General features: G+C 45.1%; 2 protein-coding genes across 5 annotated transcripts in view; one reads left to right on the top strand and one right to left on the bottom strand.

The window, feature by feature from the left end:
• The window catches only part of ECRG4 (ECRG4 augurin precursor), a 903,650-nt gene that overhangs the window by 657,299 nt on the left and 224,882 nt on the right, over nt 1-21,469 (bottom strand). The gene's annotated exons all lie outside the window — the stretch shown is intronic.
• The window catches only part of FHL2 (four and a half LIM domains 2), a 76,604-nt gene that overhangs the window by 21,894 nt on the left and 33,241 nt on the right, over nt 1-21,469 (top strand). Inside the window, exons 1-2 of one of the 4 annotated variants that reach the window (XM_050754210.1) lie at nt 15,550-17,040; nt 19,172-19,222. The exons of 1 other annotated variant lie outside the window; for it this stretch is intronic. In XM_050754210.1, coding sequence (XP_050610167.1) covers nt 16,786-17,040; nt 19,172-19,222 — 306 coding nt within the window. In that variant the 5' untranslated portion in view covers nt 15,550-16,785. Of the gene's footprint in view, nt 1-15,549; nt 17,041-19,171; nt 19,223-21,469 lie in introns of those variants that run through there. 2 more of the 4 variants (XM_050754212.1, XM_050754211.1) reach the window with 2 other exon arrangements.

Genomic DNA, 21,469 nt, shown 5'->3' with positions numbered 1-21,469 from the left:
AAACAAAAACCCTTTAGTATTCTTAATGATGTTAAAGTGTAGAGATAGGGCTGTACTCTTTGAGGCACTCTTTAAAAATAGGGGTTAAGAGTAGCTGGCTTAATTAAACTTGAAATTAATTGAATATGGTTCCACACACAATTTCAATTCTTGTTAATATTCCCCATCTATTCCTATTGTGTAAAACACTGAGTCAAAGATGTATTTTTTGCTGAAATCATCTAATTAATTGTACCATATGGGCCATGCTCCCACCATGGGGTACCATTCGGCTCCAAGGAGTCCCTGGTGCTTAACTTAGGGTTAGGACCACAAAGAAGTAACTTAAAGATGCAGGAATCCCGGTGCTTTTAAGAAATTTGCATTGCTTACTTTATTTGTTTATTTATTTGTTGTTGGTTCCATTTTAGGAACAGCTTTTCTTCAGGCTGTTTCCCAACACATTTTAATATGATTTTCACAGACACGGTTTTTGTCCTTGCAAATTGTGTCACATATTATTTCCCTGCCCTTTGCGAAGCCATCTTCAATCTTTGTTTAAAAGTGTTATTGAATTTAATTGTTTGAAGACATTATTTAAACCGCCTTTGCTGTGGTCAGAGATGCTGATTATTTATTTATTTTATATTATTTTAGTTATTAATCAGATAATCAATGCACATGGTGCAAAATTCAGAAGGAACAAAAAGAATAATGAAAAGCAATTTTCCCCCTCCCTCCATTCTCAAGTCTTCCTTAGTTCTCCCCAGAAGCAACTACTATTGCCAACTCCTTGTGCATCCTTCCAGAGATATTCCAAACGTGTATAATGGCCACGCATCCTTTTCTCACCAATGGTAGGACGCTCCGCACAATGACTTGCACTTTCCTCTTTCACTTAACACCCTGTCTTGGAGATTGGCCCAGAGAGTGAGATTTTGCCTCACTATTTATAGCAGTGTAGTGCTTGCTTCACTGTATGGACGAATGACTTGACTCTGCCCCTACCTATAAACATTTAGATTGTTTCCCAACTTATGCTACCTTAGAGAATGTTCTAGTATCTGTATACATCTGCGTTTGTGTACAACAAACATATACTAATATAACTTTCAGGATTGAAAGATAAGTAAGCCAACATCACTTAGACGACAGTTGTATTAGAGAAAATTGTAAGTCATAGGTTACTGAGGAATGGTAAAGAAGCTGGTGATATTGTGAAACAGATATTTGGTCTTCTTTCAGTTTCCTGACTTACAGCTCCTGGAATCCTTTAAATCTGGCCAGGCACGGTGGCTCACACTTGTAATCCCAGCACTTTGAGAAGCCAAGGTGGATGGATCACTTGAGGCCAGAAACTGGAGACCAGCCTGGCCAATATGGCAAAACCCCATCACTACTAAAAATACAAAAATTAGCTGGACATGGAGCGTGTGCCTGTAACCCCAGCTACTCTAGAGGCTGAGGCAGGAGAATCGCTTGAACTCGGGAGGCAGAGGTTGCAGTGAGCTGAGATCCTGCCACTGCAGTCCAGCCAGGCGACAGAGCGAGACTCTGTCTCAAAAACCAAACCAAACCAAACCAAACAAAACCTTTTAAATCTCTTGAGTGATAAGAGTACTTTTGTATGCTAATGAGATAATGGCAGCTGGGGAGTCCTAGCTAGCTTCAGGAAGGGGGTTGATCACTGGAAAGAACAAGGCTTGACTAGAGGGTTGGGACTTTCAGCCCCAACCTCAACCTCCCAGGAGGGCAGAGGGGCCCAAGGTTAAGTTGATCACTAGTGGCCAGTGGTCTAATCAATCATACCTATTCAATGAAACCTCCATGAAAACCCTAAAGGACAGGGTTCAGATGGGTGTCCGGATGGCTAAACATAGGGAGGTTCCTGGAGGGTGGTGACCCCAAGGAGGAAACAGGAGGTCCACATGCCTTACCCTATGCTTTGTTCTGTATCCCTCATAATACCTTTATAATACATGGGTAAACATTAACAAAGTGCTTCCCTCAGTCCTGCGAGCTGCTCTAGCAAGGTTTCTAGGACCCCTCTCCCCAATTAATATCCTGTTGGTCAGAAGTATAGGTGACAACCTACTACTTGCAAGTGGCATCTGAAGTACAGGGTGGCAGTCTTGTGAAACTGAGCCCTGTGGGATCTAACTCCAGGCAGATAGTGTCAGAATTGAACTTGAGGACACCTAGCTGGTGTCTGCTGGAGAATCATTTGCAGAATTGTTTGGTATGTGGAGGGAAAATCACACCCATCTGGGGGTCACAGAAGTGTTACTTGCGCTGTGAGCATCCAGTAGGAGAAAAACAGCTTGGGGTTGGGTGTGGTGGTGGCTCACACTTATAATCCCAGGGCTTTGGAAAGCCAAGGCAAGACAATTGCTTGAGGCCAGGAGTTCAAGACTAGCCTGGGCAACATAGCAAGACCTTGTCTCTACAAAAATAAAAATTAAAAAAGATTAGTTGGGTGTGGTGGAGAACCTGTGGTCCCAGCTTGTCGGGAGGCTGAGGTGGGAAGATCACCTGAGCCCAGGAGTTTGAGGTTACAGTGAGCTGTGAACGTGCCACTGCACTCCAGCCTGGGTGACAGAGCAACACTCTGCCTCTAAAAAAATTTTTGTAAACTTTTTTTTTTTTTTTTCTGATATCTTACAAAGTTCTATGGTAAGTAGCCCTTAGCTTTGTTGTTAACTGCTAGAATAGGTCCAGGAAGAGGTGCTGCTCCTCTTTTCTTTAAAAGAGAGTGGAAAGAAAATAAATTGTTTCCTTAGTCTGACTAGAAAAATAAATCAGGCTTTATGCTTCCTGATTTTGGACATTTTTCAGTCCATTTTTGTCAGGAGAGTGAAGAAACAGGGAAGAGGGTTGTGGAGAGGCTTTGCCTTTCTGTTTGACTATTTTATTTCTTGTGCTGGTTCAGAAGGAGACGCTATAAGGATGGGTCATGAGAGCTCAGAAATTGATCACTGCCTTGCTTCAGGAGGCAGCCTGGTGGAAGGGACGGAACCAGGAAACGTGAGCAGTCACATCAGTCACACGCTGTCCTGATTTGCCTCCTGTCCTTCTAAACCATTAACTCTGACTTTGAGCATATTATTTGCCCTCTCTGGGCCTCAGTTTCCTTACTGAGCTATGTGGAATTTCTTCCCTTTTTTCCCATCAGACCTCTTATATCACCATCTCCACACCTTCCATTGTCACTCACCCTCAGCGCACTGCAATGTGCTTCTGTCCCCATCATGCCACTGATCACATTCAGACGTCACCAACAGCCACTGTGCTACCACGTGCAACACACTCTCAGCAGCCCCTGGCCACTGCTCCTTGGCTGCGTCAGTCACTGGCTTCACTGCCCCTGCATCTGACTCTTTCTCCTCGTCCTTCCTTGACGCTGCCTCCTCAGCCACCTCTGCGGATGCTGCCCCCTAAACCTTAGGCTTCCCCTGGAACTTGACCTTTGACCCACACTCCTAACCATCCACGTGCTTTCTTGCATGACCTCACTCATGCTCCTGGTTTATTTATTTGCTCTTTTGCTCTACTGGTTTTTACCTACCATTTGGCTAATGACCCCTATGTTCATACCACCAGCTCCAACCTTCCCCCTGAATTTTACATTTCTACAAGTATGGGAAATTTGTCTATTTGGATGGCCGTCCCCAAACTGCTTCTGTTTCAGTAGGGCAAAACTGAATTCATCCTCCACCACTAGCTTGTTTTTTCTGTTTTCCTGAGGAGTATACCTTTTGGTTATCCAAGCCACCTCTGCCTTTTGGGTTCAAGAGATTCTCGTTCAAGCTTAGCAAATGACCTCAAGGTTCATCCATGTTGAAGCATGTGTCAGAATGTCCTTCCTTTTTAAGTGTGAATCAGATTCCATTGTACAGATGTACTACATGTTGTTCACACATTCACCTATGTATAGAAGCCTGGGTTGCATCCATCTGTTGGCTATAGTGAATAATGCTGCTGTGAACATAAGTGTGCAAGTATTTCTTCTAAACTCTGCTTTCAATTCTTTTAGATATATATCCAGAAGTGGGGTATACTTCCATATCTTAACCTTGACCAGAACTTATTGGAGTTTCATCTTTACTCAGCTGGCTCCCTCCCTTCCAGTCACACTGGACTTCAACCCTTAGAAGGGATGGAGTGAGATTTATTCATCTTGGTGGCATTATGAGGATGAGTCACTTAGCAATCAACAAGTTTCTGCTCAATAGTTTCCCTCTGGCTCTCTACTCAATCCAATTACTAGGAGAAAGACACGATGTGAACTTTTTTTTTTTTTTGAGATGGAGTCTTGCTCTGTTGCCCAGGCTGGAGTGCAATGGTGTGATCTCGGCTTACCACAACCTCCACCTCCTGGATTCAAGCCATTATCCTGCCTCAGCCTTCCGAGTAGCTGGGATTACAGATGCTCACCACCATGCCCAGCTAATTTTTATATTTTGAGTAGAGACAGGGTTTCACCATGTTGGTCAGGCTGGTCTTGAACTCCTGACCTCAAGTAATCCACCCGCCTCAGCCTCCCAAAGTGCTGGGAACCATGAGAACTTTTAAAGTCAAAAAACCCCTAAGTTCAAGACCATTTACAAATTCTTCGTTTCAAAGATGAGGATTCTGCTTGAGGAGGAAAACAGAATTCTATCTAAAACCAGGAATAAGAGACAAGATTTATCAAGCTGTGCTTGAAAAAGAATGAGAAAAAACAATGACAACAACACTGTATATTATACTTTTTTAAAAAAATTCGCTCGGTACGTGACAGCATTGATAGTTGATAATACTGTTTCTAAAGTTATAATCTGTTTTTGTCTTTAAAAGTTACATTTTAAAAAGTCAAAGATAATACTAGGAAATTGTGCTAATAACCTTTCATGTGTCTACAGTTTAGGACGTAGTGGGTGTCAGTCTGCCTTAATTTTAGAATCAGTTTTTTGACTGAAATGAGAAAGGATGAATCTAAGGATTAGAGTGATGGTGGTTATGTACACACCTGTGTCCACAGAGGCTCACTGGTACTTCTCTTACATTGGGTCATATTACTGTTTCCCTCTCCCCTTCGAATTTCACAAAGATTCAATAAGCAAGTTGTAGGTTCAGGGCCAAAATGGCGGACATTTTGTAAATGATGAAATGGAACTGTGGAATCTTAAAAACCTTCTATGTACTGATCCTCAGGCATCTCAACTGAGGTTGGCTCAATGTGTAGCACTTGGCTTCCTAAAATAACAGTCCATTTTCGAATGTTGGCAGCTGTAACTGCCACCTCCAGGGTCCAGCACTGCTAACGTCTATCTGAAAGGATTACTCATGCCATTGCTCCTCACCTTAAATCTGGCAGCACTTTTTTCCACCAGTGCGGACACCTCAGGTTTCTAGCACAACAGAAACACAAGCTGATACAGGAAGACACGCATACCACACACTTCCCTCTGCCTGCCTGTGCCAAGAATCCTTCTCGTCTGAGAAAGACCAACGTGTTGGTTTTGGACACCACCACCAAATAATAGCATAGGATGTGACACGTTTCCCAGAGATTAGCAGTCAAAACTTTAGACTTCAAAAGGCATCACCGTGCTAAATCTGCTAGTAGGTAGCCTAGCACCATTTGAGTGATATCTACTGAGAGACTGGTGCTGTTAGAGACCCTCCATTAAAATGGGTCACGGCCCCTGACACAGGCTCACATTCAGTCTAACTCTCACCTCTCCAATTGCCAATACAATGGTCATGGACCCTCTAGAAGCAGAGAAGAGAAAATAATAATTCATTTTGCACTCGTATGGGGTTATCTGCTTGGTGAAAGCAGGCGTGCAACTGAGGTCACTAGAAGGTGAAGCAACTGCCAGTAACCTGCCTGGGTTTAAGACTGCTCAGGTGTTCTGCTAGCTGGCAGGCTGCGTCTCTGGCCTCTGCCTGATTCCTTTTGGGAGGCAAAACTGTCCTGCTGCCCTCCTGCTCTGAATCTGAATCTGATTCTGGGTTGGACCTAGGTTAGCAAACTTCTCCCGTGTCCCGATTCTGGTGTGATCTCTGAACCCTGTCTGGGTCCTGCCTTCTGGATGGCAGACTCAGCTTCCAGCTCTGCCTGAGTGCACACAGTAACCTCGGCATCCCCGGCTCAGCCTGGTAACTGGGCTGAGCTCCTGGTATTCCTGATCCTCGGCAGTGTCCCTTCATTCCAGTGTACTTGGCACTGGCCCTCGTGTGGGCGTCCAGGCATGAGTCGGCTTGCTCTCCTGGCGGAGATGCTAGGGCAGGTTTCCCAGGCAGGAACCGTGGCTTTGTTACCTGCTTCATGGAAAAGCGCAGCCACGTGTTTTTCCAGTCTGATTCACACAGGCAGCTCCAGGTTTTCAGAACAACCAGCCCTGAGACGGCTCCACGGTGGATTTTATATCACCCCTCTGCGTCCTCGCTCCTGGGACAAAGAGCCTAGATGGGCATGTGAACAATAATATCGCTTTATTTACTAACGCATCAGAAATGGGACTCTCTCAAACAGTGAACAAAATGGTAGCATTGGTCCTAAGCACATATGCATATTTCAACCGGCACCAAGCTGTAAATTACATGAATGCCTTTATTGCACAAAAATGTAAAATTTACTATTAACTTGGGGACTGACCTAAAGAGCTGGCAAATCTCCCCTATCCTTCCCTATCTGGCTATCTTGCTGGGCTTGCAATGCCAGGGCCTACTTAGAATAGCCACAGCCACACACGGGCATCATGGGAGACCGCTGGGGGCAACTTCAGCTTCTTCCTCAGAAACGATTCCTGACTCCCAGAAATCAGCAGGTGAATTACACCCAGTGCCCTTGTTTACACATATAAATTGCACAGCTGCCAAGTACAGACTCCTCGAATATTTCCCCAACAAAAACTTCCTTTGGCTTGCTCTCCCCATAGTCTCTTTCTTTTCCTCACTTGCCCATTTTTCCTGCAGAGGGTCTCCTTTTGTTCTCACTGGGCCTGCTCCTCCCAGCTGGACTCTGAGTCTCCCGCTCCGTGAGTTAAAGCCTCGTGGTACAAAGGCTTTCCCCTTCTTTGGGCCACAGCCCCCCGTCTCAGCCATTCCTACCCCCACCTCCTGCTGCTTTCTTGCACCCACAGAGAGGGCACCATGACCTGGTGCTGCCTTGGCTCAGCCTGGTCTCCCCTCTCCCCTCGCTCTGCTGCTTGTTACATCACACTGGATGTAGGCGTCCCTCTGAAACTGCCTCTCTTCTGAGAGCTTCAGACGGAAAGGGGAAGAAAGTAATCTTTCAAGACTCTAAGATTAAGACCCACTCTGGGTCTCACCTTCCTATACCAAAAATGCCACCCTCTCAGCACTCAAAATATGCTAATAAATAAGATAAACATCATGGTGGTAATCATGGTGGTGGCAGTGATGGCGAATGATTGCTCCTCCAAACTCCACTTCTAGGATCAGGGCCATCAGGTGTATGCTCACTAACTGTCTGCCCCATTAGTTCTGCTCCAGCCGGGAGCTGCTGTCCTTTCTCTGCATCCATGTGCCAGTTGTAAATGAGGAAGAGAGACCTGTCCAAAATAAACGAATTCTCAATACAAAGCCAACTGGCTGGGTGAAGCTGTACTTCTGGTAAGGGAAGGCTGTAATTCTGCAAGTGCCAAAGTGCTGGTGCCAGTCTTGGTTGGAAAGTGTGCTAAGGCAGCCTGCGGATGCTCAAGTCAACACTAGGGTTACATGACTTGGAAATTCCCAGTCGTCTCTGTGGGTTTGGATGGTGATAGTCAAGGAAGGTGTGCATATATTAGTCGAACCTATCTTTTGAAAATATTTATACATCCAAAATACGTGCAAGTGCAGGGAAAATACCAGTTTCTCAATCCAAATGAGTCCACCTTAAAATAGGTGGGGTTGAAGGGCAGTGCGCCCTACGTGCGCCATTTCTGCCAGCTGCCTAGCAAAAGCACACCACAACTGTGGAGGATGCCTCTGCAAAGCCATAGAAGAATTGTTGTCATGGCAAGCAGGCCTGCTTCCACAAATGACACATGCTCATGCTGGCAGAGATGAAAGAAACTTTATAGAATTTCTGTGGGAGACAGAATTTTTGTTGAACTTTATATTTTACTATTTGATTTGTATAGACAGAAATGTTTTTAAGCATTTGATAGAAAATCGACATGCCCCAAGCAGAGAAACTAAAGACATGAATTCCCCGGATAGACTCCTAAAAATTAAGATGGTGACTTCCGTTTGCAGGATGCAGACTTCAAGGAAGTCCCTCAATGCGTGACCTTCTCTGCGATTAAGGCCTAGGCTGGTGGTGGTGGTGGCAGCGGGGGGAGGATTGGGGCAGGAGAAGCAGACCCTCACTAGCGAAGAAAAGCTGGGCTCTGAGAAGGAAGCACCATCCCAAGAACGTCCACATGCACACTTCCCAGCATCCTCATTTTCAGCTCTTCATTGTATCTGTGGATGCTATAACCTGGGGCTACTTCCTTTAATTCAGGCAGAGATTCCCAAGTTTGCATCTACTGACATCTGGAAGGCCAAGCTCTCGGCTTTGCTTTAATTCAAGTGATTTGCCAACTGGATCTCAGTGCCAAGCCCAGATAACTCAACTGCCTAAATGGGAAATGGGCCTGATGGGTTTGTTCTGAACAGGGTCATATAGAGCCATTGTATAGCAGCCTTATATTGGTTTAGGCATTTTCTTTTTTTTTTTTTGAGACAGAGTCTCGCTCTGTCGCCCAGGCTGGAGTGCAGTGGCACTATCTCTGCTCACTGCAAGCTCCACCTCCCGGGTTCACGCCATTCTCCTGCCTCAGCCTCCCCAGTAGCTGGGACTAGAGGCGCCTGCCACCACGGCCAGCTAATTTTTTTGTATTTGTAGTAGAGACCGGGTTTCACTGTGTTAGCCAAGATGGTCTCAATCTCTTGACCTTGTGATCCGCCCGCCTCAGCTTCCCAAAGTGCTGGGATTACAAGGGTGAGCCACCGTGCCCAGCAGCTTAGGCATTTTCAAGAAAAGTGAATTAAATTCAGTACCACTGATCAAGTTGCAAAGTGCTGTGAACACAGATTCAAATGTCTCAGTTCTTGCCCCGAAGGAGCCCACCGTCTTTCCTCTGTTGTTATAAACATGGGAAAGAAGGAGTGGACTGGTCAAAAATGAGGCTATGATGGCTACCCATGCAGCCTTCCTAGCGGGGACACCTTATTTGGTCTAAGGATAAACAGGAGTCCACCAGGCAGAAGACAGTGAGGAAGGCAGTTCCAGGAGTCACAGGATGAAAGGCTCGCCCCTCACTGGCCACAGGTGGAACGTGTGAGGTGCAAAGAGAATGAGTCTCGAGAGCTCTCAAAGACTCTCCCGCACAGGATCGCGGCGTCTGCTTTCCTGACCTCATCACTTTCCAAACATATTCTTGGAAAAAGAAAACCTTTCAAGCATTCTCTCCATCTGCTTCTACCCTGACCTGGAAATTCAAGGGACCAGAAGCAATACAGCAATACAGACAGATCCTCCATGCAGAGGGTGAGACAGAGAACTGAGTCCAGAAAATGTTAGCAAAGTCGGGGAGCGAGATTACATTACAGCCATGTGCCACGTGGAAATTGAATTTCAAGTTATTAAAAGGAAGGCAAAAAAAAAAAAAAAAAAATATATATATATATATATATATATATATATATATATATATATATATATAAAGAAAAAGCCCTCGCCTCGAGCTCAAAGATGGCTACATGAAGAGTTCGGATATCTGATGGTAATTTACCACCGGAACCTCTCCAGCCCTCCGCGGAGACAATGACTCCTCTGGTCCTACTGAGGAGTAATTGCTCAGCATCTCTGACTGTTCACATGATTCCAAGTATATTTATAGTGTTAGGATGGCCCAGAATTTTTGAAGGTTTTTTTTTTTTATTTTTGGCAAACAGTCCTGCCAGGAGATGCTGAAGATCAGATATTTTAGAAAATCTGTTTCCGGTACTTCAGCAGTCAACTACTACAGCAACGATGGAGAAAGATGCTTGGTTGTTCCAGGAAGCTCTGTCATGACTCCCAGGTCCAGTTTTAAAGCATCTTCTGAAATAGGGGAAAGATATGCCTAAACATGCTCTCTAGAACTTAAAGCATAGTTTTTTTCATCCCACACAAATCTGTACCATGGGGCAGAATTAGCCACAGAAGACATTCTCAGTTGTCAATTAGCCATGAAAGTGGCTTGAGGAAAATCTAGATAATGTGAAATAACTCTTTAAAGTAAAAAGAGAGGTGGTACATTCTTTGTTTTACAGGTAATGTAAAAAAGACACAAAAAGGTGAAAGGTGTTACCTATGGCCACACACATTGCTCCATAGGAGCTCCTGGGCCTGGGGTTCGCCCCCTCCCTCCTAGAACCTGGCCAGCCCAGGCTCTTTCTAGTTAGACCATTTGGATTTTCTGTTAATGACCCTAATCAAAGCAGAAATAGCACAAAATGACCTTGGTGGCAGTGGAGAGGGAACTTGGGATTTCAAATTTTTAATGTTGACTCATAAAGTTAATTCACAAAGAATAACAGATTCCGGTGTGATTTAAAGTAAACATTCTTGCCAGGCATGGTGGCTCACGCCTGTAATCCCAGCACTTTGGGAGGCCGTGGCAGGAGAATCGTTTGAACCAGGGAAGGCAGAGTTTGCAGTGAGCGGAGATTGCTCCACTGCATTCCAGCCTGGGTGACAGAGCGAGACTCCGTCTCAAATAAAATAAAATAAACATTCTGAGGAACAAGTGAGTCATGAGACTCTCCCATTTCAGAAATGCCTGGAAGAATCTCCCATTTCAGGTATTTTAGGGAAGCAAACCGTTCATTCAGAAGAGAATTTTGCCAGGTTTGCACAGACTTTAGACATTAATACTCCCTTGAAATGGGTTTTGGAATCGTTGACAAAGGAAAAAAAGAGTAAAACTGCAAGAGAGGCAAGCAGAGAAGTGAATGGATTGCTGCTGAAAAGGACGGAAATCAGAGACAAAGAGATCTCAAATAAGAAGCAAAATTTTTCAGCGTCTACCTTACAAATACTTTTCATCTGAAACCATCCAGCAACATTTACTGGCCCAAATGAACTGTGGGTACGAATAGTTTCATTCTATTGGTCATTCATGCACCAAACACAGCCTTTCTTAATGAGGTATCAAACCCACAATGGAAACTTGTATCCAACGCTCCAAATAAACTCTAACCAAGGATGGGAAACTCGGAATCATGGAGTTGTTTGTGGATTTGGCTCAAAGTCTGGCATGTTTTTGAGGCTTGAAACACTGACTATTTGCATCCAATAAATCAGTTTGTGAAAAAGGAGAGCGGGAAGAAACGGGATATGGAAATTTTGTATCTCAAGAAAGAGCCAAGCATTTTCCCTCCTAACCAGAGCATGGCAGAAGGGAGAAGAAAAGGAAAGGAGCTTGCCCTTTGTGGAAAGCTGAGCTTTTCCTGAAAGTCTGACAGGCAAAGGAACAAAGTCTGGATCCTGCAAGATCATTCCTGTAACCAGATCAAGTTCCTCCTGTTTGCTGGAGGCCCTTGGGTCTCCCGTCACAACTGCACCCAGCTCACGGGCACAGGCAGGTGTACACCCTGCCTCTGTAGAGTCATCTTCCATAGATTTTCCTGCTGGAGCCAGGCAAATAGTGTTTTCAGAAAAAGTGAATCCAGCTTTCTGTGCCACCACCCTGGGATCTGTACTGTGTCATGGGAAGGCGTGCAGGGACTTGCCTTCTGACCCCACTGCCAGGAGGCGAGCTGGTTTGATCACTCCTGACCCCTTCCCGCCAGCATTTATGATCTTAGACACTTACTCACCTTCCAACCATGTGAGGCAATTAAGAACGATTACCTCTGAATCAAGGGCAAATCATCCACCAGTTTCCTGGCCAAGGTTTGAGTGGGAGGAGCAGCTTGTGTGAAATCCTTTAACGGTGACAAAATGCTTAACAATCTTGACGGCAGTGGTCAGTTAGGGTAACGAATGTAGTGGGGTCTGACCTCCAGCTCATGTTTTCCTGTGTTCACTTTCTACCTGGTAATGGTGAGCTCATCCTAATCCCCCTGGGGTAGCCCCCTATCCGGGTAGGAGGCTACTGTTTGCCCCTGCACAGATGGGTCTAGCCCACCAGCCTCCCCTACCACGACCTCACCACAGAGTGGCAGTTGCCAGCACACTCCCGGAAGCTCTGCCTTTCTTCCGCCTCTCCCAGAGAATGAAATTTCAGCATTTGTACAGCTCAGACCCACTGGCTGAAACTTTTCTACGTCCTGCTTCCCTGAGTGAAGTAACTGACAGAGGAAGTAGTACTTCTAACTGGATCTTAGAGTTCCTGAGTCTAGTCTATGTTTAGTCTATCTCTATTTCACTCTCCTTCCCCCACCCCATAAACTGACATTTTGTAGATTTCTGGTAAATTACTGAGTCGAGAGTTGGAAGCCCTAAGAGGTATTTATTTTACTTCAAATCACCTTTAGTCATCAGAATCACCTGGAGGGCTTGTTAAAGCAGGAGCTGGCCTGACAATGTGAACTTCTAATAGGTTTGCAGGGGATCCTGCTGCACTGTGGGACCAGGCTTTGAGACCTACTAGCCGCAGGGAGTCTCTTCCTCTCTTTCCTCCCTTCCTAGCTGTGTCTCTCCCTGAAGCCCACCTACAGGAGAGACGGGAGACATTATGGGCAGTGTTGTCTCAAGAAGGAATGTAAGGAAAATTGGAATAAACAAAAGAAGAACTTGAATAACTCATCACAGTCACCGTTGATCCTTTGCCCAGGAAATAGTACTTCTTAATGTTTTTTTTTTTTTTCTTCTATGAACTAGCCTTTTATCCTTAGCAGAGAGGTTTTCTCTCAAGAAGATAATCTGTCATCTTTAGAACAGGATCTGAACCTTAATTCTTCTTTCTAGTGGGAGTTAAGTCCATTTACTTCTTATTCTGGATTAATTTCCCCTTTGCCATTGAATAAAACAGAAGACTTTACTAAGGGCCTACTTCATGCCAAGTCATGTGCTAATAGTGCTAAGTGATTTATGTGCATTGAAAGACCTTTGCCACAATTTCACAAACTGTATGTTATTAACCCATTTTACAAACTAGCAAACTGAGGGTTAGGGAACTTTTGTAGTTACTGGAGATCACAGAGCTAGTCATACGTTGAACAGAGATTCAAATCCTGGCTTGACTTCAAAGATCTGCCATAGATAGCGTTACACAAGTCTTACACACTATAGTGAAAGACTTGTCACAAACAATTCTGTGATCTGTCACTTATTCAATACATGTATTTATTCAGCACATACTATGTGCCATGCTCTATAACAAGGTCCCAGGAATATAATGATGTACAAGACAGATGGAACTTTTCAAAACACATATTCCTAGATTGTCTCATGAAAATTTGTTTTTAATACTTTGTCCTTCGATGGACTTGCTCATCAAAGCATACATGTCATTAAACCCAGAAATTACATTCCCTTCCTCTATTTCTTGCCAACCTCCTGTGACTTACAATTCATCTCAGTTTAACAAATTTGTTTCCTATTTTCCTTAAAGGAGTCTGTGTGTTGCTTTTATTTTTTAAATATTTTTAGTTTTTGGGCCAGGCACAGTGGCCCACGCCTGTAATTTCAGCACTTTGGGAGGCCGAGGGGGGCGGATCACAAGATTAGGAGATCAAGACCATCCTGGTTAACATGATGAAACCCCATCTCTATTAAAAACACAAAAAATTAGCCGGGTGTGGTGGCACATGCCTCTAGTCCCAGCTACTCTGGAGGCTGAGGCAGGAGAATCGCTTGAACCTGGGAGGCGGAGGTTGCAGTAGCCAAGATGGCGCCATTGTACTCCAGCCTGGGCAACAGAGCGAGACTCCATCTCAAATATATATATATTTAGTTTTTGAATGAGTACAACATTAACATAGCTCAAAATTTACAAGAAATAAAAATGTGTACCGTAAAAGTTAATCTCCTTTCCACCCCATGACCCCTGACCACCCAGATCTCCCCAGAGGCAACCACTTATAAGTATACATTGTCTTCCCTGGTCCTTTCTTTGCTTATGAACACAAGTGGTTGGTTTCTACCTACAAAGTGTTCTCTACTTTTATTTTTTCTCAGTTGATTTATCTTGGAGATCATGCCAAATCAGTAAATATAGTTACCTCGTTCATTTTAACAGCCACATATGTAAATAATTCTAAAATGCACCATACTGTATTTAACTAAGCCCTTTGTTGATGAACACATAACATGGTCCAGTATTTTTCTATTACAAACAATTCTACAATGACTACCCTTATGTGTATATAGTTTTGCACATGAGCAAGCATATCTACAAGATAATTTCCTATAAAGGGAAATGCTGGGTAAAGAGCCAATGGTATGTTCATCTGTAATTTAAAAATCTTTTCGTTATGGGACTTTTCAAGCATTACAAAAGGAGACAGACTAGTAAGATAAACTACTGCATATCCATCATCAAACTTCAGCGATTATCCACAATCCATGGCTGATCATATTTCATATAGATATAGGCCCTATCCATTTCCCCACCCCAAATTATTTTGAAACAACTCCAGACATAATGTTATTTCACTAGGAAATATTTTGGCGCTGTTCTTGAAAAGCAAGGACTTAAGAAAAGAAAAATATATGTATGTGTGTAATCACACTATCACGCCTAAAATAAATTATTCATTAATACTAGAAAATAGCCTGTCAGTGTCATATTTTCCCAGATTGTCTCATAAAAATTGATTTTCTACTAGTTTATTCTTTGATTAGAATCCAATAAGATCCAAAAAAACAAAAAACAAAAAGAATCCAATAAGATCCATACATTGCAGTTGGCTAAGTCTTTTTTTAATCTATTGGTTTCTCCCTCCATCTCTCTTCTTTTTCTTCGTGCATTGTTGTTGTAGAAACTAGGTATGTTTGCTTCCAGAGTCTGGATTTTACTGATCCTATCAAATTACCACAGGGTCATTTAAAATGTTCTGCTACCCATTAGGTCAAAAATGAAACACAAAATTAAATCGCAGGATTTCTTAATAATAAAACAACATCGCTGAAACTATGTGGCACAGCTAAAGCAGTTATTAGAAGAAAAATAACAGAACTAAATAACTCTATCAGTAAAAAAAGCAAAGTTAAATGGATTACACCCATAAGTCAGAAAGCTTAAAAAAATCAAAATGTAAGACAAGAGGAAATCAGAAAGAAGATAAATGCAGAATTAATGTTTCATCATTTTAGGACTTGTTTTTACAAACTGCAGCTTAAGGCTCACCATTTGAGAACTAGGAGACCATTTCCTAATATGTAACGATAGCGACAACACAGCTAGGTAGCTGTCAGGGGCTGGGAGCCTTTTCTACACAAACTTTACTCTGAATTTCAAAATACTAGCCTGCCTTGACACTTAGTGGAAATTCAGGGAGGGTGGCCTTAACTCAGGTTCTTCAGGGAAGTGTCCCGTTTCAGGGACACCGTGGGGTGGGGTTAGGGGACGGCTGTATTCCGCACATCTAGTTCTGGCTGGGCTTATGGCAAGTCTCAGTCCTCTGGAGTCACCTGAGTGACTGAGGGATGAGAGGCATTTCTGATCCCGTAATATACTTACATGGTTTTGCCATCTACCGGACTCCAGTTCAAATCTCAGCTGGCACAGTTACCTTTCACGTGGCCTTGAGCAAATCTCTCTGAGCTGAACTTTCCTCACCATAAATCTGGTAAAAATCTTTACCTTAAGGAAGTGTGGATCAAATGAGATACCAGGTGGAGCTAGTGCTCATAGAGTGGAAGCTAAGGTGATGAAACCCTTGATTCTCAAGTTCTGTGATTCCATGATGGAGATCCATGAGGGCTACCAGATGGGGAGTATCAACTAAAAGAAAGCAATCACGGAGTTCTTCCTGCCTTCTCTGGAGGATGTATTCCTATGAGCTGCCCTGAATGTTAAAAATAATACACCTGCCCCCAAAGTGCCTAGGACGCCTTTGTTGTCCACCTGCTCATCGTCCATCGGTTTCTGCAAGTGGACCAGTTACCTGCTCAGGAGCAAACGTTTCTATCACGATGCACCCTCTCCCAGGGGTGGGCTCAGCCTGTGCTCTCCCTGCGACAATGTTGAACAGTGCCATCTGTCCCTACCCAGCGTCAGCCTCATTCAGAGGGCACAGGCTTGGAGTGTGGGAGGCACGCTCCCAGCTCACTTTGCTTTTCCCGCCCTGGAGGGGAATCCAGGATGTCTAACTAGTCTTCTGGCCCCGAGAGGGGGAGGTGGGGATAGGACCTTCCTTTAGTCCCCTCCCTAGTGGAACGAACGATTCTTTACGGTCATCTGTGGGGTTCTTTTCGTAAAGAAGCATCTGCAGGGTAAGAAGGAAAAAAATCCACCGTGCAAATACATCCCAGGCATATGCCTCCTGAGAAGTGGCCCCCTCCTCCCTCCGCCGTCCCCGGCACCTCCTCGGGCTTCGCCAGCTTCCTGCTCCTGGGAGCAGGCAGAGATCCCGGCGTGGGCAGACCCCTGCCACTGGCGTCCAGGCCCCGTCCGAAACTCACGCCCACGTCGGAGGAGACTCTCGGGATAACCACGGTGCTCCCAAGACCCGGAGGGCAAGAAGAAAGAGCCCTGGCAAACAAAGGGCATGGGCCGGGAGCGCCGCAGCCCGGGGCGGGGGCACGGCGACCGCTAGGCCAGGGGGCGCCCGCCCCCAGCGCCCCACGCCCGGTGCCAGCGAGCCGAGGCGTGCATCTCCTTATATGGTCAAATGACACGGAGGGGGTTCTCGAGGGCGGGAGCCGCGCAGCGCTCCACTCGGCCGGCAGCGGAGCAGCAGCCACCAGCCGCCCGCGCCCGCCCGCGCCGTCCGGGAGTCCCCGGGCCGCTGCGGCGCCGTGAGTACCTCCAGCTCCCTGTGCCCCGGAGGGAGGCCGAGGGGCTTAGCCACCAGGACTCGGAAGAGGGGGCCGAATCCGGTGCGAGACCCGGGGAGAGGGGAGCAGATCCGGAGCTGGGGAGACCGGTGAGTGGAGAGGAGAGCTGTGGGTCGGAGAAGAACCCTGGGAGAGGGGAGCCGAACCGTGCGGAGAGAAGCCGGGAGAAAGGAAATGAGCTGTAGGGTAGACCCGGGAGAGGGGAGCAGATCCCTGGGGGCTGGGAGTGGGGAGACCACGGGAAGAGGGGAGCGGAGCAATGAGAGGGGGCTAGACCCTGGGGGCGCTGGAGCTCAGAGGAGCCCACGGACCCATCCCCAGAGGGGGGATTACAGCCCAAGTCCTCACCAGGTGGGGCACCGCCATGCGGGCAGGGGCTTGGCTAGCCTGGGTAAAGGCTGGCCGCGGGTCCCAGCCGGCGGCTGCGGGGAGGTGACGCTGTCCCCTTGCTTCAAGGCCCGACTCCGGAGCCGGTTGTCCTGGCACGGTGGTCTGCGCGGGGGTGTCCGGGCTATTTCCCTTCAGTAGAAATAAGTGGAGCTTGCAGTGTGACCTCACTCCTTGACTCGTGTAGACATTTAATAACTGAACCATTCGGTTAAAAAAAAAAAGGCGTATTTTAAATGAAAAAGATTCTAAGTTTTTCTTAAGTTGCACTCGTGTGATATCTTAGCATACTAGAAATTGAGGGAAGAAAATACTGTTTTTCAGATTTTAAATGAATCAATCATATTTACTTTCATATCCCCAGTCAGGTTTTAATTGGAAGTAGGCTAACCCCGTTAGCTGAAATGTGTAGCTGGCCTCCAAGCAGCAGTGAACTTAGACAGCACTGAACTTAAGGCCCGCACTCCCTTCCACATATTTTGGAAGGTAATAAATCACAATCTGGGCTTAGAATCAGGAGAACTGTCTTCAAAACACAACTCCAAATACATCTCACATTTTTGGTGCTGACTCTACTAACGAATGTTTTATAATAATATATTAAAGAAAAGAGGTTTTGCACTATCCTGAAGATGTTTTAGACCAAAAAAAAAAAAAAAAAAAAAAAAATTTGCAGCAAGTCTTAGAAGTACAGGAATTCCTAGTCTATCAATTTAATTTTAATAAAATCAAACTCAAAGAACATTTCATTGTGCATTTATATAAAATTTTTTCAAGTGTTACTGGATTTAGATCACCCTCCAATTTAGAAGATCATCAATTGATACATAGAATTGTGTTTTCATGGTGTTTATTAGCCTGCCATGGTTTAAAATGCGTTTACACCATCATATGTCGATGAAGGCTAATGATGGGCTTACTAAAGACCAGAAACTGTTCTGGGCACATAGATTCTGTCTCATTTTAGCTCACGGTCTCACAAATAACCACAGGCAGATGCGGTAGGCTAGAGGATGCGGGGGACTGCATCTAGGCTGCCTGAATTTACATCCGGGTCCCTCAACCTGTGCAGCCTGGGCCAAATCACTTCATGTCGTGGTGTCTCGGTTTCCTTCACTGGGAAACAGTGACAATGATGTTGTCTCTTTGGCAGGGTTGTTAAAAAGTCTGGACATCATAGACAGTGTGTACCTATTTGACAGCCTCATTTTTACAGGTAAAGACACTGAAAACAGAGATCAAAGTAACTTTAACTCAGGGTTTCCCAGGCTGTAAATGCTAGCCCTGAGATCTGACCCCAGGCAGCTTAACTTGAGAACCTGAGTTCTAACCGTAAACACACCAGGGGAGGAACATTTGAATATTTATTTATTTTTTAACATTTGAATATTTCTATGAGGCCTTATGCTGCATTCTTTGACCCAAGATTGCGTGTTAAGCCACTTCCAGTACTGAAAGATATTTAAATTGCAGTCAAAAACACCCAGTAGAATATTGCACACACACACACACAAATCAGACTAGATATCAGTTTACTCCCATCCTGTGCTGAGGGCCAGTTATTCAGCCTCTGTGACTCAGGCAGCTTCCTTTGTCAGCACCGGGGCCTGAGTTGGTAAAGTTGGTAAGCGGCTCTCTGACTCAGATGCCCCGAGGTAAAAAGTTCCTTGAGCCTGGGTGAATGGAAATGTCAGACGTTGGGTTCTTCTGTGCGGTTTTATTATGAGAATTTGATCAAAGCCACATTTATTAAGTGTCCATCTCAGGTTGCGTCATACTGAAGCCGCTTCCTCAAGATGACCATCTGAAACAAAATGCATGTGCTTTCTCTAGGGGCTGAGAACTGTGTCTTCCTGGAGACTAGGCTGGCATTTTGACTTTGGAGTGAGTCAAATGAATTTCCTCTGTCATCCTAAATTGTGGATTTCAGTTTTAGCTCCCATGATGATTACTTTCATGTGTCAACTTGACTGGGCCATGTGGTGCCCAAACATTCGGTCATATGTTCTGGGTGTGTCTGCGAGGGTGTTTTTGGATAGGATTGACATATGAATGGGTAGACCGAGTCAAGCTGGCTGCTCTCCATAATGTGAGTGGGCCTCCTCCAAACAGTTGAAGGCCTGAATAGAACAAAAAGACTGAGTAAGAGGGAAGCCCCCCTGCCGGTCTGCTTGAGCTGGGACATTGGTCCTTTCCACCTTTGGACTCACACTGAAACATCAGCTCTTCTTGGGTCTATAGAGGCTGCTGTTTTCAGACTGCAACTTGCACCATCGGCTCTCCTGGGTCTCCAGCCTGCTGACTGCAGGTCTTGGGACTTTTTCACCTTCGTACTTGCGTAAGATAAATCATTGCAACAAATCTCTCTATGTACATCTCTTGTTGGTTCTATTTCTCTAGAAAACCCTGACTACTACAGCTCTCTGGTAGCATCTACTTAAATATTCTCCCCACCAGCTGTCATTCTCCCTTTCTTAAAGAGTTGATCACTACTTTGCTCCTGGGAGTCTTGGCTTTCCTCTTGCTGTAAAACACGCTCTCTGCATGGGAATGTCACAAGGGGTCTGGAGCAGCATCTGGTCTCCCGGGTCCATCCCAGTGCTTGTGGGTGGCGTCTTGCCTGGTGTGAACTCAGACTTCACACACATCCTCAGCCTTCGTGACCCATGCCTTTACTGCCCTGATTCTGTCTGCGGCTTCAAGATCCTCCAGGCGTACAGTCCTGAGTGAGATGAGGGATGTCTGTGGCAGAAGCAGCTGCCCTGTTTTCATGGGTGAACAGAATTAATGCCAGAATGTCCTTGCAGTATATAAATATGGAGCTTGTCAGTCAACAAGGAAATAGACCTGTCTGTTTAGGTTAATACAACTTTCGGAGGCAGTGAAAAGCAGGCAGTCAACGAATGAAGCAGAAGGAAGTGTGCAAGCCTCTCGGGACACAGCCCTGTTGCAGTGTGCCAGAGAAACCCCACAGAGCCACAGGACTGCAGTGAGAAGGAGGTGGCCAGTCATTCACGGAAGCTGCTGGACACCAAGGGAAAGGCCAGCATGGGAGTAGGGGTCATAGGCACCTCAGATGGCTGGGAGAGTGAAGAGTGAGCCACACTTGGGAGGTGAGAGGAGACTCCTGCCATGAAAAAGAGTGGGTGGTTTTCGTTTTGTAGGTGTAGAAGTGTTCGTAACTCACTCAGGGAAGGCATGGTAGAGCCATAGCATGCAGGAGGGAGTCGCCCTCGGTCCCCACACTGGTGTGATTGACGGACCCGAGGCCACCCGCCATTCTAGCCTGTGCAGCTATGGTTGACCTGCATGGCTGCAATTGACGTGTTTTGAGATTAAACGACAAGATGGGATCTTAAACGTGTTTAAATTATTTGGAGCTAGAACTAGACTGGAACTCATTCATAGACTGTGTGTTTTATCTCAGCTTCCCGGTGCCTCACGTAGCACATGGAAAACAGTGGTTACTCAACACATTCTTGTCGGCTGGATTCAAAAGCCTGAATGACATCAGAACAAGTGTAGCTCCTCTTGTAGTCATGGACTTCAGATCAGAAATTTGATATTTATTGTTTTCCCATTTCTTTTTAGTATTCAATATTCAAAAGATAATTCAGAAGACAGCAGTTTACCTTATTCAAACATTGCCTCACACAGAACCACCAGAGATGAATGGAGATGTTTATTTATTTATTTTTAAGTTGGAAGTTACCAGTTTATGTAAACTATAATACACCTCTGATACCTGCCTGTACATGCATGTAGTAAAGGCTCATTAAATTAATCCGTAAATATATTATACAGTGGTAAGCTAGTCAATTTTATACCTTACAAACTAAGATTGTTTAAAATCCAACAATTTAAAAATAGATTTCCAGTGGATGCTAGATGACTTTTTTTCTTCCTTTCCTTCTTTTTTTTTTTTTTTTTTTTTTTTTTCAGGGTTTCACTGTGTTGCTCAGGCTGGAGTGCAGTAGCTTTTCACAGATGCTATCATAGCTCACTATAGCCTCAAACCCCTGGGCTCAAGCAGTCCTCCTGCCTCAGCCTCCCAGGTAGCTAAGACTGCAGGCACACACCACCGTATCCAACTGATATAATTTGTTTGTTTGTTTGTTTGTGGAGACCAGG

The sequence above is a fragment of the Macaca thibetana genome, chromosome 13 (assembly GCF_024542745.1).
Source record: "Macaca thibetana thibetana isolate TM-01 chromosome 13, ASM2454274v1, whole genome shotgun sequence".
Classification (NCBI taxonomy): domain Eukaryota; kingdom Metazoa; phylum Chordata; class Mammalia; order Primates; family Cercopithecidae; genus Macaca; species Macaca thibetana.
The sequence above is the reverse complement of the archived record's forward strand: the minus strand, read 5'-3'. Positions and strand labels throughout refer to the sequence as shown.